General features: G+C 38.0%; 1 protein-coding gene across 1 annotated transcript; it reads left to right on the forward strand.

Moving 5' to 3' along the window:
* Positions 1-569: 569 nt before the first annotated feature.
* CPSF2 (cleavage and polyadenylation specific factor 2, 100kDa) lies at positions 570-12,518 on the forward strand. Its single transcript, XM_009077993.1, has 14 exons — positions 570-758; positions 1,293-1,452; positions 1,536-1,641; positions 3,642-3,771; positions 4,099-4,214; positions 4,765-4,952; positions 5,340-5,630; positions 6,720-6,820; positions 7,133-7,333; positions 7,937-8,089; positions 8,602-8,827; positions 10,542-10,841; positions 11,806-11,940; positions 12,046-12,518. Exons 1-14 carry the CDS (start codon positions 610-612, stop codon positions 12,136-12,138), a joined length of 2,349 nt encoding a protein of 782 aa, XP_009076241.1. The 5' UTR covers positions 570-609; the 3' UTR covers positions 12,139-12,518.
* The last annotated feature ends 233 nt before the right edge of the window (positions 12,519-12,751 follow it).

A 12,751-nucleotide genomic window follows, 5' to 3' on the forward strand; every position in this document is an offset into this window, starting at 1 on the left:
TATAGATAGATGCCCCCAATATAGATAGATGCCTCCAATATAGATACTTCCCAGTATAGATGGATACCCCCCAATACAGATAGATACTTCCCAATATAGATAGATACTCCCAATATATATAGATGCCCCCAATATAGGTAGATACTTCCCAGTATAGATGGATACCCCCCAATACAGTTAGATACCCCCCAATATAGATAGATTCTTCCCAATACAGATAGACACCCCCCAATATAGATAGCTACACCACCCCCCATGCCCCCTCACTAACGAGAGTTACAGTGCTAACGAGAGCTACAGTGGCCAAGTGTTAATATCTGAGCGTTTTGATACCCAGATATCTCTCCATATAGATCTATTGATATTCCCACCCATCCCCCCACAACAGAAGACCTACAGCGGCTGAGTGTTAATTTCTGTGCCTCAATTGGCATCCAGCAGCCTTGATGAATAGTATTCACACTGTTACCCTCTATACCCTCAGAAATGCATGAAGCTAGAGCTAAGAAAATACTTTTTTGTGTGTGTGTTAGTCAACAAAACATTTTCTCCTCTCCCCCCCCCCATCCAGATTAGTTCTTTTGGAGGTTAAACACTTGGAGAGGAAAAATGACATCGATTATCAAGCTGACCACTCTTTCGGGGGTGCAGGAGGAATCTGCCCTTTGCTATCTGTTGCAAGTGGATGAATTTCGTTTCCTTTTGGACTGTGGCTGGGATGAAAACTTTTCTATGGACATTATTGATTCTCTGAGGAAGTAAGTGGTTCAGTTCATACACTTTGGTTTTGTTCTCTTTGGTCTTGTTCTGTCTTGAAACTTTTCACAATACCATTCAGTGGGAGGTGTATGTTAAATCTAAATTGTTCTTTTACTCTTTGTTTGATGTATGTTTTATAGGTTTTACACTGCTGAAACATTTCCAGTAAAATCTTGGGATTTTCTTCTTCTCAGTCCAATGCGTTACATGTATTAACTATAATTCTCAAACTGTTCTGTGTTTATTTTGGCTTGGATGCTTTGGGTTTTGTTCATAAAGTGACACAGCAAAGTTTATGGGAGACTAACGTTGCCTTTAAACTGATGTAGTCATTTGCATTTTTAAGCACTTGAATGTTAGGAAATACCTGTAAGTTTTAGTCATGATTTTAAAACTGTTCCAAAGCTGAAAGAGTTTGAGTTTTGTTGTTTGGCATTCAGACTGTGTATGTATTCTCAAACCAGCTCTAAGAGGAGGGATGTAATACCATATGGAATTCCCTTCAAAGTCTTTTGTTGTCCCTGTCTTTACAGGCATGTACACCAGGTTGATGCTGTTCTTCTCTCTCATCCTGACCCTCTACACCTTGGTGCACTTCCATATGCAGTTGGAAAAATGGGGTTAAACTGTGCCATTTATGCAACTATTCCTGTGTATAAGATGGGACAGATGTTTATGTATGATCTCTACCAGGTATATTTCAGTTGATACTTTCCTACACCACATCTTGGCTATGGTGGAGTGCTTGAACACTCTGTACCTCTGTTTTGTTGTAGTCCCGTCATAACACTGAAGATTTCACACTCTTCACATTGGATGATGTAGATGCAGCCTTTGATAAGATACAACAGCTCAAGTTTTCTCAGATTGTGAACTTGAAAGGTAAAATTGTCACCAAAGCCTCAAGAAATTACTTTTAGTGATAGGCAATAGAGTTGTTAAGAGTTAAAGTAATTTTTTCAAGGGGAGGAAGTTCTGAAGTGTTGTGTATTTTGCAGTGCTGAATTCGTTAGCCTGTGTCAGTCTGTGTTAGCTGAACGTTTGCCTCAGTAACTAACTATATGTGGAAATGGGTAGAATTTCCATTTAATGAGGAGGTCATGCCATGTTTAGACATTTGTTTCTCTTTAGTGTGTTTGTAACTGTTCTTGGAATTTATTCATGTCTTATTTACTTATGTTTAGTGGTAGATACCTCAAGAACTCTTCATAACCAGTAACACAAAGGAAAGCTTTCTACAGCAGGAGTAGGTTGCAGAGGTGAAGTTACAGCATGTGGATGATTTTAGTGAGAAGGTCTTCACTGCCTCTGCGTCGTACTCAGTGTAGGTTATTGCTAGGAACTGTGGCAACCAGAGAATCAACAGATTTTCACTCTTGTTGAATGTAAAGATCAGAATGAAATGGGAACCCTCTTGAACAGAGACATGTACAAGCTGACCACCAGCAGTTTGTCTCTGAGATGCAGCATCTCACAGTTCACGCATGGTGCTTGCCAAAATACCTTGCTATTTGGAAAATAGAGGTGGGATGTTATACTTGAAAGACTGCTGACACCTTTTCAAGGTACTTGTAGCAAGGCTATGTCTGTTCTGCCAGTTTTTACATCTTAAGAGTAATTTTAGTGAACAGCTTTATGAAAACTAGATACTAGTTAGATATTAGGAAAAAGCTTTTTACTGTAAGGGTGGTGAGACACTGGCACAGGTTGCCCAGTGGCTGCTCCATCCCTGGCAGTGTTCAAGGCCAGGCTGGATGAGGCCTTGTGGAACCTGATCTAATGAGGAGGTGTCCCTGCCCAGGGCAGGGGGTTGGGACTAGATGATCTGTAAGGTTCTTTCCAACCCTTAAATTCTATGATTCTATGAAAACAGGCAACATTTTGCATATTTAATGGAGGTCATTTAGAGAGATTTGATGGAGGCATTTAAGAATATAATGTATGTTTAATTATTAATTATTACTGTGTACTTCATGCAACAAAGTCAGTGAGTAATGCTCATGAGTGGTCAAGTTTTAATCTGACAACGGTGTATCAATGACTAGGAGCAACAATGTATTTTAAAAAATGCCTCGAGTGCGGAGAGGTTCTGTTATCTCTGACTGCAGCACATGAACACCTTTCCTGCTATGGTTTGACTTGTGTGTTTCTCATTCTGAAGAGCTTCTAGTCTGTGTGATTTATGCATGTTTTTCTAAGCATCTCAACAGTCAGTGATAGAGTAAACATCTAGTGTTGCCCCAGAGAGAGGTTTGCTTTCACTAGTGAACTTGCTTTCATGTGATATGTTTGTTACAGTATTTACTGTTATCTGTAGTCTATACTTAGAGCAGCTCTGCAGTGCCTCTGAGTATCAGTGGCAGGTGGAGGGAAGGAGTGATCTTTTAGTTTCTTCATTCTGGAGGAAATACTAAAGTGAATTGCAAAACATTTTGAAGTTACTGGTTGGGTGGGAAGGACAGATGTTATTGGTTTTTCATACTTCATTTGACTTTTTTTCTCAGTCATAATCAAAGAATCACAGAATAATCAGAGTTGGAAGGGACCCTGAAGGATCATCTAGTCCAACTCCTGGCCCTGCACAGGACATCCCCAGCAATCACACCATGTGCCTGAGAGCATTGTCCAAACATCTCTTAGGCTCTGTCAGGCTTGGGGCTGTGACCACTGCTGTTCCAGTGCCCAGACACCCTTTGGGGGAAGAACCATTTTCTAATATCCAGTCTAAACCTCTCCTGACACAACTTCAGACCACTCCCTGGGCCCTGTCACTGGTTGCCAGAGAGAATTTTGATGTTCAGTTATTTAAAGTTACTATCTGTTGTTCAGAGGAGTGGGTTTTAATACATGTAATGTACTTAAAATGCTGAAAATCTTTGCAGGCAAAGGACATGGTTTGTCAATCACACCACTGCCAGCTGGCCACATGATAGGAGGCACAATTTGGAAGATTGTCAAGGATGGAGAGGAAGAAATTGTTTATGCAGTTGATTTCAACCACAAGAGGGAGATGTAAGTTCAACATAGCAGTATACGTTTCTTACATGTTGTGTTAGGTGCACATCATTTAGTGTGGGATAAAGAGGTATGGAAGTGCATTTCCAGTTCTAATAAGATCACTAATTTTGCTTCATCCAGATTAATTGATTTGAAACAAACATTAGCTCTGGGTTTCTTTATTCCATTCAGTTTGATTTCTTTGTAAATTTGAAGCAGGAAACATTAAGCAGCTGAGTGTTTCAGTTCTGTACATGCAAATCTCTGGAAGCTAACTGTCTTATTTTTTTCTCATCAAATAGAAATGCAGAAAGTGAGATTTTGCCTTTTTTTTTTCCACAGCCATCTGAATGGATGTTCCTTGGAAATGTTGAGCAGGCCTTCATTGCTTATTACAGATTCATTTAATGCTACTTATGTACAACCCAGGAGGAAGCAAAGAGATGAACAGCTGCTGAGTATGTATTGTTTGGGTTTGAAAAAATAGCAGTAACAGGATTTATTAGCCACTGTAAATTATTTTTCTGAGAGAAATTCATCAGCATCTAAACTAAGAACCCTTATTAAAACTGAACAAAATTTGAATCACTCTTTTCTGCTGGTACTGATCCTTTGGGTTAAATGTTTTCCTAAAAACAATGAACTCTATTTGAAAACAGTGTATTTTACCCAGTTTCGATTAATCTCTTCAGGGATTTTTAAATTACCTTTTTTAGCATATTCTTTTTTTAAGCTCCATTTTACTGTTGGTTTTGAATTAAAAAAGAAAGGAAAAGCAGCAAGGCAATGAGATCTTCAGAGCTACCAAAAAAGCTCCAGCTCCCTTTAATTTTGGTGGAAATGTGGGTTTGGATTGCTTTTGAAGTTTAATTTATTTCTGTGTTCAGTATGTTTTGATTATGATTGATAATGTGATAGAACAAACAACAGAACTCCAAGGCACCACAAACGTTCAAACTTCGGTTCACAGTTTAAGTAGGTTTTTGTGTTGTTTTTAATTCTTTTCAGCTAATGTTTTGGAGACACTACGAGGTGATGGAAATGTATTGATAGCTGTGGATACAGCAGGCAGAGTTCTGGAACTTGCTCAGCTTCTTGATCAGATCTGGAGGACAAAAGATGCAGGATTAGGAGTCTACTCTCTAGCACTTTTGAATAACGTCAGCTACAACGTAGTGGAGTTCTCTAAATCACAGGTTTGGTTTGCTTTTAAAATGCAGTTGTGAAGAGGAATGGAACATGTATGAGTAAAATGTTCTTTTTAACAGTAAAATATGGCAAAATACTGATGAAGTGTCCTCATTCTGTAGTGGGTACTTGTGTCTCAGCTCCTTTGATCAAGTAGTAGAGTCCAGTCACACCTATGGGCATGTTTCTTGATACTCCAGTCTGTTTTTATCCCAAGGCTTGTTGGCATAGTTTACAGCTGTTAAAAAAGAGAATTCCAAGTACTTGTTTTTGTCTTGTTTATGCTAAACATTATTTCTACACTTGTTGAGAAATATTGATGTAATAATGGGCATGTGTACATTATTGCAGAACTTGCATTCTTACAAATAACTTTTTCTTGATACATATTTCAGGTTGAATGGATGAGTGACAAGTTGATGAGGTGCTTTGAAGACAAGAGAAACAACCCTTTTCAGTTCCGCCACCTCTCCTTATGCCACAGTCTGTCTGATCTGGCTCGAGTGCCTAGTCCAAAAGTTGTTCTTGCCAGTCAGCCTGACTTGGAGTGTGGGTTTTCTAGAGATCTTTTCATTCAATGGTGCCAGGACTCCAAAAACTCCATCATTTTAACTTACCGCACTACCCCTGGAACGTTAGCGCGGTTCCTGATCGATAATCCTTCCGAGAAAGTTATAGATATTGAGGTAAGAATTGTCTCTGTATATCTCCAGGTTGGTTATTGTGGGCTGACTAGGGGAATATGAGCAAAACTGAACTTAGTCTCCTTTTTGATCTTCTGAACATGCTTCTGGTGAAGAAGCATGTTCAGAGAAACCTGAAATCTGTGTGTTGCATATTTAACCAGTTGTGGATAAACTTAGATAAAATAGCTCTCATATTGGGAACTGCAAAATGCTTTTTGGTGGTGTGGCAAAACTAATACTCCATAGAGCTGAGTATGAAGTTCCTTGTAAGTATTTATCTTTAGACAACATTTTCCTTTGTGTTTTTGTTACAACAGAAAAAAAATCTCTGTGCAGATCACCATATATGATGGATTAGTCTTGCTGGAAAATACTCTGGTTTTGGATGAGAGTTGTATCAAGTCAAATTAGTGTAATACATCCCACCAGGATTAGAATGATAAGCAAGTGCTAGAAATTAGAACACAATTAATTGTTATTCATGCTTTCAAATTGTTTTCAATAATCTGTACACCTGTGTCTCTGGTAAATGTTGTTAATTTGAAAGTTCCCTGTGACTGCAGTGATAATTTAAATCCTGATGATGCAGCTAGTCCTAGATTGACTTGGAAGCATTGAATTACAGTATTATTACCAGAATTCAGTTTAATTCAAAGTGACCTATACTCTAATTAGATTTTCAGAGAACAGGAAACAAAAATTACCATTGTTTTGCCATCTAGCATGACTTTGCCAGGTTCTTCTAATCTGATGTTAGTCATAGAAAAATTAAGAAAACACTGCTCCTCTCAGAGTATTTGCCTTCACTTGTTGGAGAAATGTTTCCTCAAGATGTTTTAAGAAATTTTTGTAAAGCTTAATTGGTTTTAATATTTCTAGAAGTGCTTTTTTTCTTACAGTAGACTCTGCTAATTGATAATATGATGTTGCCATGCCAAGGTGCCACATGTTTCCATAATCTTGTCTTGTGTGTGACACACAAGTTGTACTTGCCCCTGGTACTGAAGTACAAATATTCTTGTCATCAGCATGTAGATGAGGTATTAAAATCATGTTAGCTACTAACAATAACATTAATTCTATCTGCAGTTGAGAAAACGTGTCAAGTTGGAAGGAAAAGAGCTAGAAGATTACCTAGAGAAGGAGAAACTAAAGAAAGAAGCAGCTAAGAAGTTAGAGCAGTCTAAAGAGTGAGTATATTGGCTGTTGCATGGGATTTCTGTGTGATCATTCTGATCCTTCAACTAGTTACAGGGATAAATGAAAATCATGGCTTGGGTAGACTTGTCTGAGGGCACTGAGGAGTGAGGAGTGGTTGCCTTAAATCTCTTGTTCTGGTAGTCCTGTTTCACCTGCCATTGGGCTCAGCTCTTTCTCAGACACATAAACTGCTCTTGGCCTTGGTTAGTGTTACCTCAACTGTTATTTTCTGGTCAGTTAGTTTATGTAATATGAAACCTGAAGGAAAAAAAAGTGCTAGTTTTATTGGAATGTCATTTCAGGGCAGATATTGATTCCAGTGATGAGAGTGATGCTGAAGAGGATATTGATCAGCCAACTGTACACAAGACCAAGCATGATTTGATGATGAAAGGTGAAGGTAGCCGGAAAGGAAGTTTCTTTAAACAGGCAAAGAAATCTTATCCAATGTTTCCAGCCCCTGAAGAAAGAATTAAATGGGATGAATATGGAGAGATTATCAAGTATGTGGTGGTAATGTATACTATATGTAGTAGCTGTGAAATAATTACAAAATAGGAGTAATAAAAAAAAAATCATTTTGTCTCTTTTGCAGCACTGTTATGTATTCTTCCAACTGCTAAGCCTCAGAGGAAGCTTATGATAGGATTGAAACTGCAGAGTGCTGATCCTTGGCCTGTGTTCACACCTCTTAGGATGTATTTTCACTCCAGGCTTTTTTTTTTTTTCCTTAATCTTATAAGATAGAAAGTTTAATTTTTTTTTAAACCTGATTCTTGTCTGCTTTAAATTACACATAAATTTCATAGGGGAAAAACCCACTCTTCATCCTAGGAAAAAAACCTTGTGATATTTATCCCCTCTGCATAAGGAACACATGCTAGAATTCCTCGATTTGCTAGTATTTCCCAAGTTATCTAAGTTCTTTTGTAAAGTAGGATGGTTGTTACCCAAATGAGCTCTGTTCAAGTATGGAAATAAAGCATAATTAAATTGTTGGCAATAACAGTTACAAAAAATCTCAGTAGTAAGCATTGTTTTCATATTAGGTAGTGCTTTCGTTTTACTGTGAGACTATTAAAAGCAAAATGCCTTTCCTTCTTTAGACCTGAGGATTTTCTAGTTCCAGAACTTCAAGCAACAGAAGAAGAAAAAAGCAAATTAGAGTCTGGTTTGACAAACGGAGAGGAACCTATGGACCAGGATTTATCAGATGTTCCCACCAAATGTATTTCTGCAACAGAGTCCATGGAAATTAAGTGAGTGGCTTTGTTCCTGTCAGTTCTGCTAGAATAGTGGCTTGAGTACAGTGTGAACAGTGTGAAGGGACTTGCTTTTGGTTTATTTTTCTTTTCCCTCAGCTAAGTAGTTTTTTACGAGTCTTTCTGGGAGCACAGGACAGAGTCTTATGGTTCCCCACTCTTAAGGAATTTGCAGTTGTTTCTTGTCTGATGGAGACAACTGGAAGAGGTAGAACAAATGATACCTGTTAGCATATATTTTGTTAAAAAAATAACATATTTAAATATGCTTATCTCATGTTTTGGGCAACTAAGTGAATTTTGTGAATTTATAGTGTTACATACATGCACATGCTGATATTTGGCAACCCTGTGTTTTACTGATCCATAATATGCCTTGTGCAGGCAGCTTTTGCTGATGTAGAATAATTTAAAAATAGCTTTCGTTTTTAAATGAAGTATTTTGGAGCACTCAAAGGTTAATCCTTGAAACTAAAAAATGTCATTCTTGGGTTTTTAATTCAAACTAGAGCCAGAGTTACATATATTGACTATGAAGGACGTTCGGATGGGGACTCGATTAAAAAAATCATCAACCAAATGAAACCAAGACAACTGGTCATTGTCCATGGACCACCTGAGGCCAGTCAGGACCTTGCAGAATGTTGCAGAGCTTTTGGTGGAAAAGATATTAAAGTTTACATGCCCAAACTTCATGAAACTGTAGATGCAACCAGCGAAACTCACATTTACCAGGTACGTGCTGGAATTGTGTGACTGCTGTGAACTGCAGTAGCGCTGTATTGGCAGACTCTAATTTGGCTTTGCTCTTTGGGAGAGGAGAGGTCATGATGATACTACCTATGTGTACAATTGGGTTTGTGTGATCAAGGCATTAGTAGTGTTTTTCTGTCTTCCTGATAAGCATTTTCCTGATGCTTATTATTTCTAAGTGTTTGAAAGCTTAAATGTGGGATCAGTGTGTTTTTACCTGCAAAAGGCAACGTTCGTGTCCATGGGAACATCAGTTTGCTTTAGTCAAAACTTGATAAATTTATAATGCCTATATTTAGAGTACCATTGTATACTAGTTGCAATTCAGGATTCTCCTGGGTGTGTGAAGAGGAGCCTTAGAGAGCAAAGATAAAGTATCCTTCATACTTAAATAGTACCTAAGAGTGAACATGTGAAGTTAGGAGCAAGTTAATGATTCAATAAAGACACCTCTACCCTCCAAAAAAGCTAATGTGATGATTCTTGGAAGGTGAGGTTGTGATAATGTATTGCACTGTGTTAGCCATGAAAATGAAACGCAGTGTATTAAGTTCTAAACAAGAAAACTTGGCTAATTTGTGTGATGTATGTGACAATCGTATATGGTCCAAATTCTTTTTTTTTTGAAGTTGCTAAGAGGGAAGTGTCTCACAGGCACTTTTTGTATTAGTCCTTTATTTCTCTGTCCTTTTAAAGTCAATAGAAAAACATGGGTAGAATTGTTGAAAGTGATACTTCTGCTTTGCAGAGAAAAATCTGTTACCCTGTAGGAAGTGGAAAATTCCAGTTATTCAAAATTGTCTAGTTCTGACAGCCTTACAACAGCAGTGTTTTCTGTATTTGGTTTGTTGGTTGGTGGGGGGAGATCTGGTTTTTGTTGGTTTTTTTCTAAAGCTATGAGAATTGCTAGTGTGTAAGAAATGACACAGGTTAAGTAGAGTGGAGACATTGAATTTGAAAATGATAGGTATGAGCAAAGCATCAGAATCACAGAGTCTTTTGAGTGGACTGTGCTGCAAATGGGTAGTTAGTAGTTGTATCTTTCATAGAGTTGCAACCTTGATTCCATTGTGGGAATCATGCACCATCTTATGTAGATAACAGTCTTTAAGACTAGGACTTTATTTAATGGGTTAAAGTCCTGGAATGCTCCAGAGGAATCAGAGTGAAGGAATGTTTTGGTCATTGTAAAATCTGATATTTACAACATCCTTTCTTACAATGAAATGATCACTTTGCAATGTAATGAATGATCACGTTTTTGGAGGGCTAAAATTTGGAACTGCTCTTCAGTAACCAAAGTGTATCTATAGAAACTTACCTTGAATTTGCTAAGACCAACTGAGAACTCCTTGGCTGCAAAAAAGTTTCTGTTTTTTCAAAAAGAAGTGATTGCTCTTCCTGTAAATTTAACTCAGGTTTGCAGGCATATAGGTTCTTCTTTTATTGTAACCTAGACAAGAAAGGTGTTGGTCTCTGCTACTTTTTAAGTTGTGATATGAGTGTTGCACAGATTAAATTTTAAAAGTATCTTGCCTTGCTGATACCAATTCCCTCCTTTCCCACCCCAAGAGTGTATGAATCCAACCTGTGTGGAGAGACAGTGAAAAGAAAAATGCTGATTTTTAAAGACTGACAGAAGAACTCTCTTTATTTTCCATCAAACTAATAGTACTTTTATTTTTGTGCAACCCAGGTCAGGTTGAAAGATTCTCTTGTCAGCTCCCTTCAGTTCTGTAAAGCCAAAGATGCAGAGTTGGCTTGGATAGATGGTGTTCTGGACATGCGAGTTTCAAAAGTGGATACTGGAGTTATTTTGGAAGAGGGAGAGTTGAGGGAAGATGAAGACTCAGAGATGCAAGTGGATGTGCCTTCTTCAGACTCTAGTGTGATTGCACAACAGAAGGCCATGAAAAGCCTCTTCGGTGACGACGACAAGGAGATGTGTGAGGAGAGCGAGATCATTCCCACTTTGGAACCTCTGCCACCTCATGAGGTACAGAAATGATGCTGATCTGAATTTCTTTTTTGAAGACCTTTGTATTCATTTGGCTTTTTCTTGTGCTTAGGGGTTGATACTCTGGTCTTATTCAAAAGAATCCTCACTGGAACTGGATTTTCATGCTTGGTTTTCTCTTTGTTAAACCTGATCCTGCTCTTTGTTCAGATTTTGTGCTTTTCAGTGCATATGATCTTTCACATCCACTAACAGTGGATACAATGTCATCTATTTATGCACCAGTAGCATACAGTACCATCTATGTATGAAGAAAAGTGGGTTTCTTATTTGTAATTAGTACTTGCAGATTTAGAAATTAGTTGATGTTTTGTAATTTTTTGATGTAATTATATTCTGTTGATGCTATGGGAAATACTTTATACACTTGAGATACAGATCTTTGACACTCATAGCTCTACTTCTGTAGTAATGATTTGAGAGTTCATTGCATTTATTTTTCTATAAACTTATCTTTACTCTTCAAATACTTTGCATGTGAGTAGGTATTATTTTATCTTTCTGTTGAGTGATTCCTTGTAAATTTAGAGTTGCTTTTTAAGGTACTCTGTTTCACTGTCCTAAATGTAGTCTGTTCTAGGAGCTAGATAACTATGGAGTCAACTCTAAAGTCTCTTTAGATTCATGACAGAAGTATGTACTGGTCAGCAGTACAACTGCAGCCCTGTCCCTGGCATAGCATGGCTGGGAGAGGAGGGATCTGCATTGTCAGCTATTTGTCTTCAATATGTGAGCAAAGAAGGAAACTTTTGGTTTACCTGATGGGTAACTTCTAAAGCCTTTCTATCCTGAAAATGTCTTGCTGCCAGTGAACAGAAACAGAAGCAATCTTCTAGTCTACAGTCCTGTGGTCTAGGCCACACTGCTGCCTAAGCAGTGATGAGATCTCTGGAAAAACAGAAGGTATTAAATAGAAGTATTAAAATTGTGTGTTGTTTTAAAGGTTCTTGGACATCAGTCTGTGTTTATGAATGAGCCAAGACTGTCTGACTTCAAGCAAGTTCTCTTGCGAGAGGGTATCCAAGCTGAATTTGTGGGAGGAGTACTTGTGTGCAACAATCTGGTGGCTGTTCGCAGGGTAGGTGTTCTATGTCTTACACTCTTTGGTAAATAAAATTCTAAATGGAAAACAAGTTTCTTGTTAGTGAAAAGATGATAAACTGAAACATGTCTTTCGTTTCAGACTGAAACAGGGCGCATTGGACTGGAGGGCTGTCTCTGTCAGGACTTCTATCGGATAAGAGACCTTTTGTACGAGCAATACGCTATTGTCTGAGGAAGGAAAGTGCGGCACAGGTGTTTCCACCTGAACTTTTACAGACAATGGAGATCTCTCCCAGTTCTGACTTTTTGTAGTTTTCTAATTTATACAGGGAAACCTAATTCATACAGAACAATTAGCTACCCTGAACATGTAAATAACTGCTCCTGTTGTTCTTCATAAATCTGTTAGTACATTCCATGTTGTTGACTTTCAAACTGTTACAACTTGGCATCTCCCACGTAACACATTATGAATGAGTTTATGACTGTGAACACTTCTCAGGAAAGGTTCGATTTGTCAGGACATGTTTTGGTTTCATAGATTCCCTGCCAAAGAGTATGAAATATGCAAAAGTCATTCTTGTGTTCTAAAGTAAGATTAGCTAAGGAACTGTGGGTTTCTTTGGGTTTGCTCATTTTGGTTTCTGTGTGGCTGTTTTTGGTTTGGGATGTTTGGGAGAGGGGTTTTAATTTGTTTGATTTAGGGGTCAGTCTCAAAGTTTTGGGTTTTTAATGGAGGTTAATTGAAGTACATTATTAATAGCCCACTTAAAGCTGGGCTACCTAAACTTTCCCCCAGTGTTAATCTGCCTCTGTCAGATCTGTTTTACTGATTTGTTCCCAAA

The sequence above is a fragment of the Acanthisitta chloris genome, unplaced genomic scaffold (genome assembly GCF_000695815.1).
Source record: "Acanthisitta chloris isolate BGI_N310 unplaced genomic scaffold, ASM69581v1 scaffold16757, whole genome shotgun sequence".
Lineage (NCBI taxonomy): Eukaryota > Metazoa > Chordata > Aves > Passeriformes > Acanthisittidae > Acanthisitta > Acanthisitta chloris.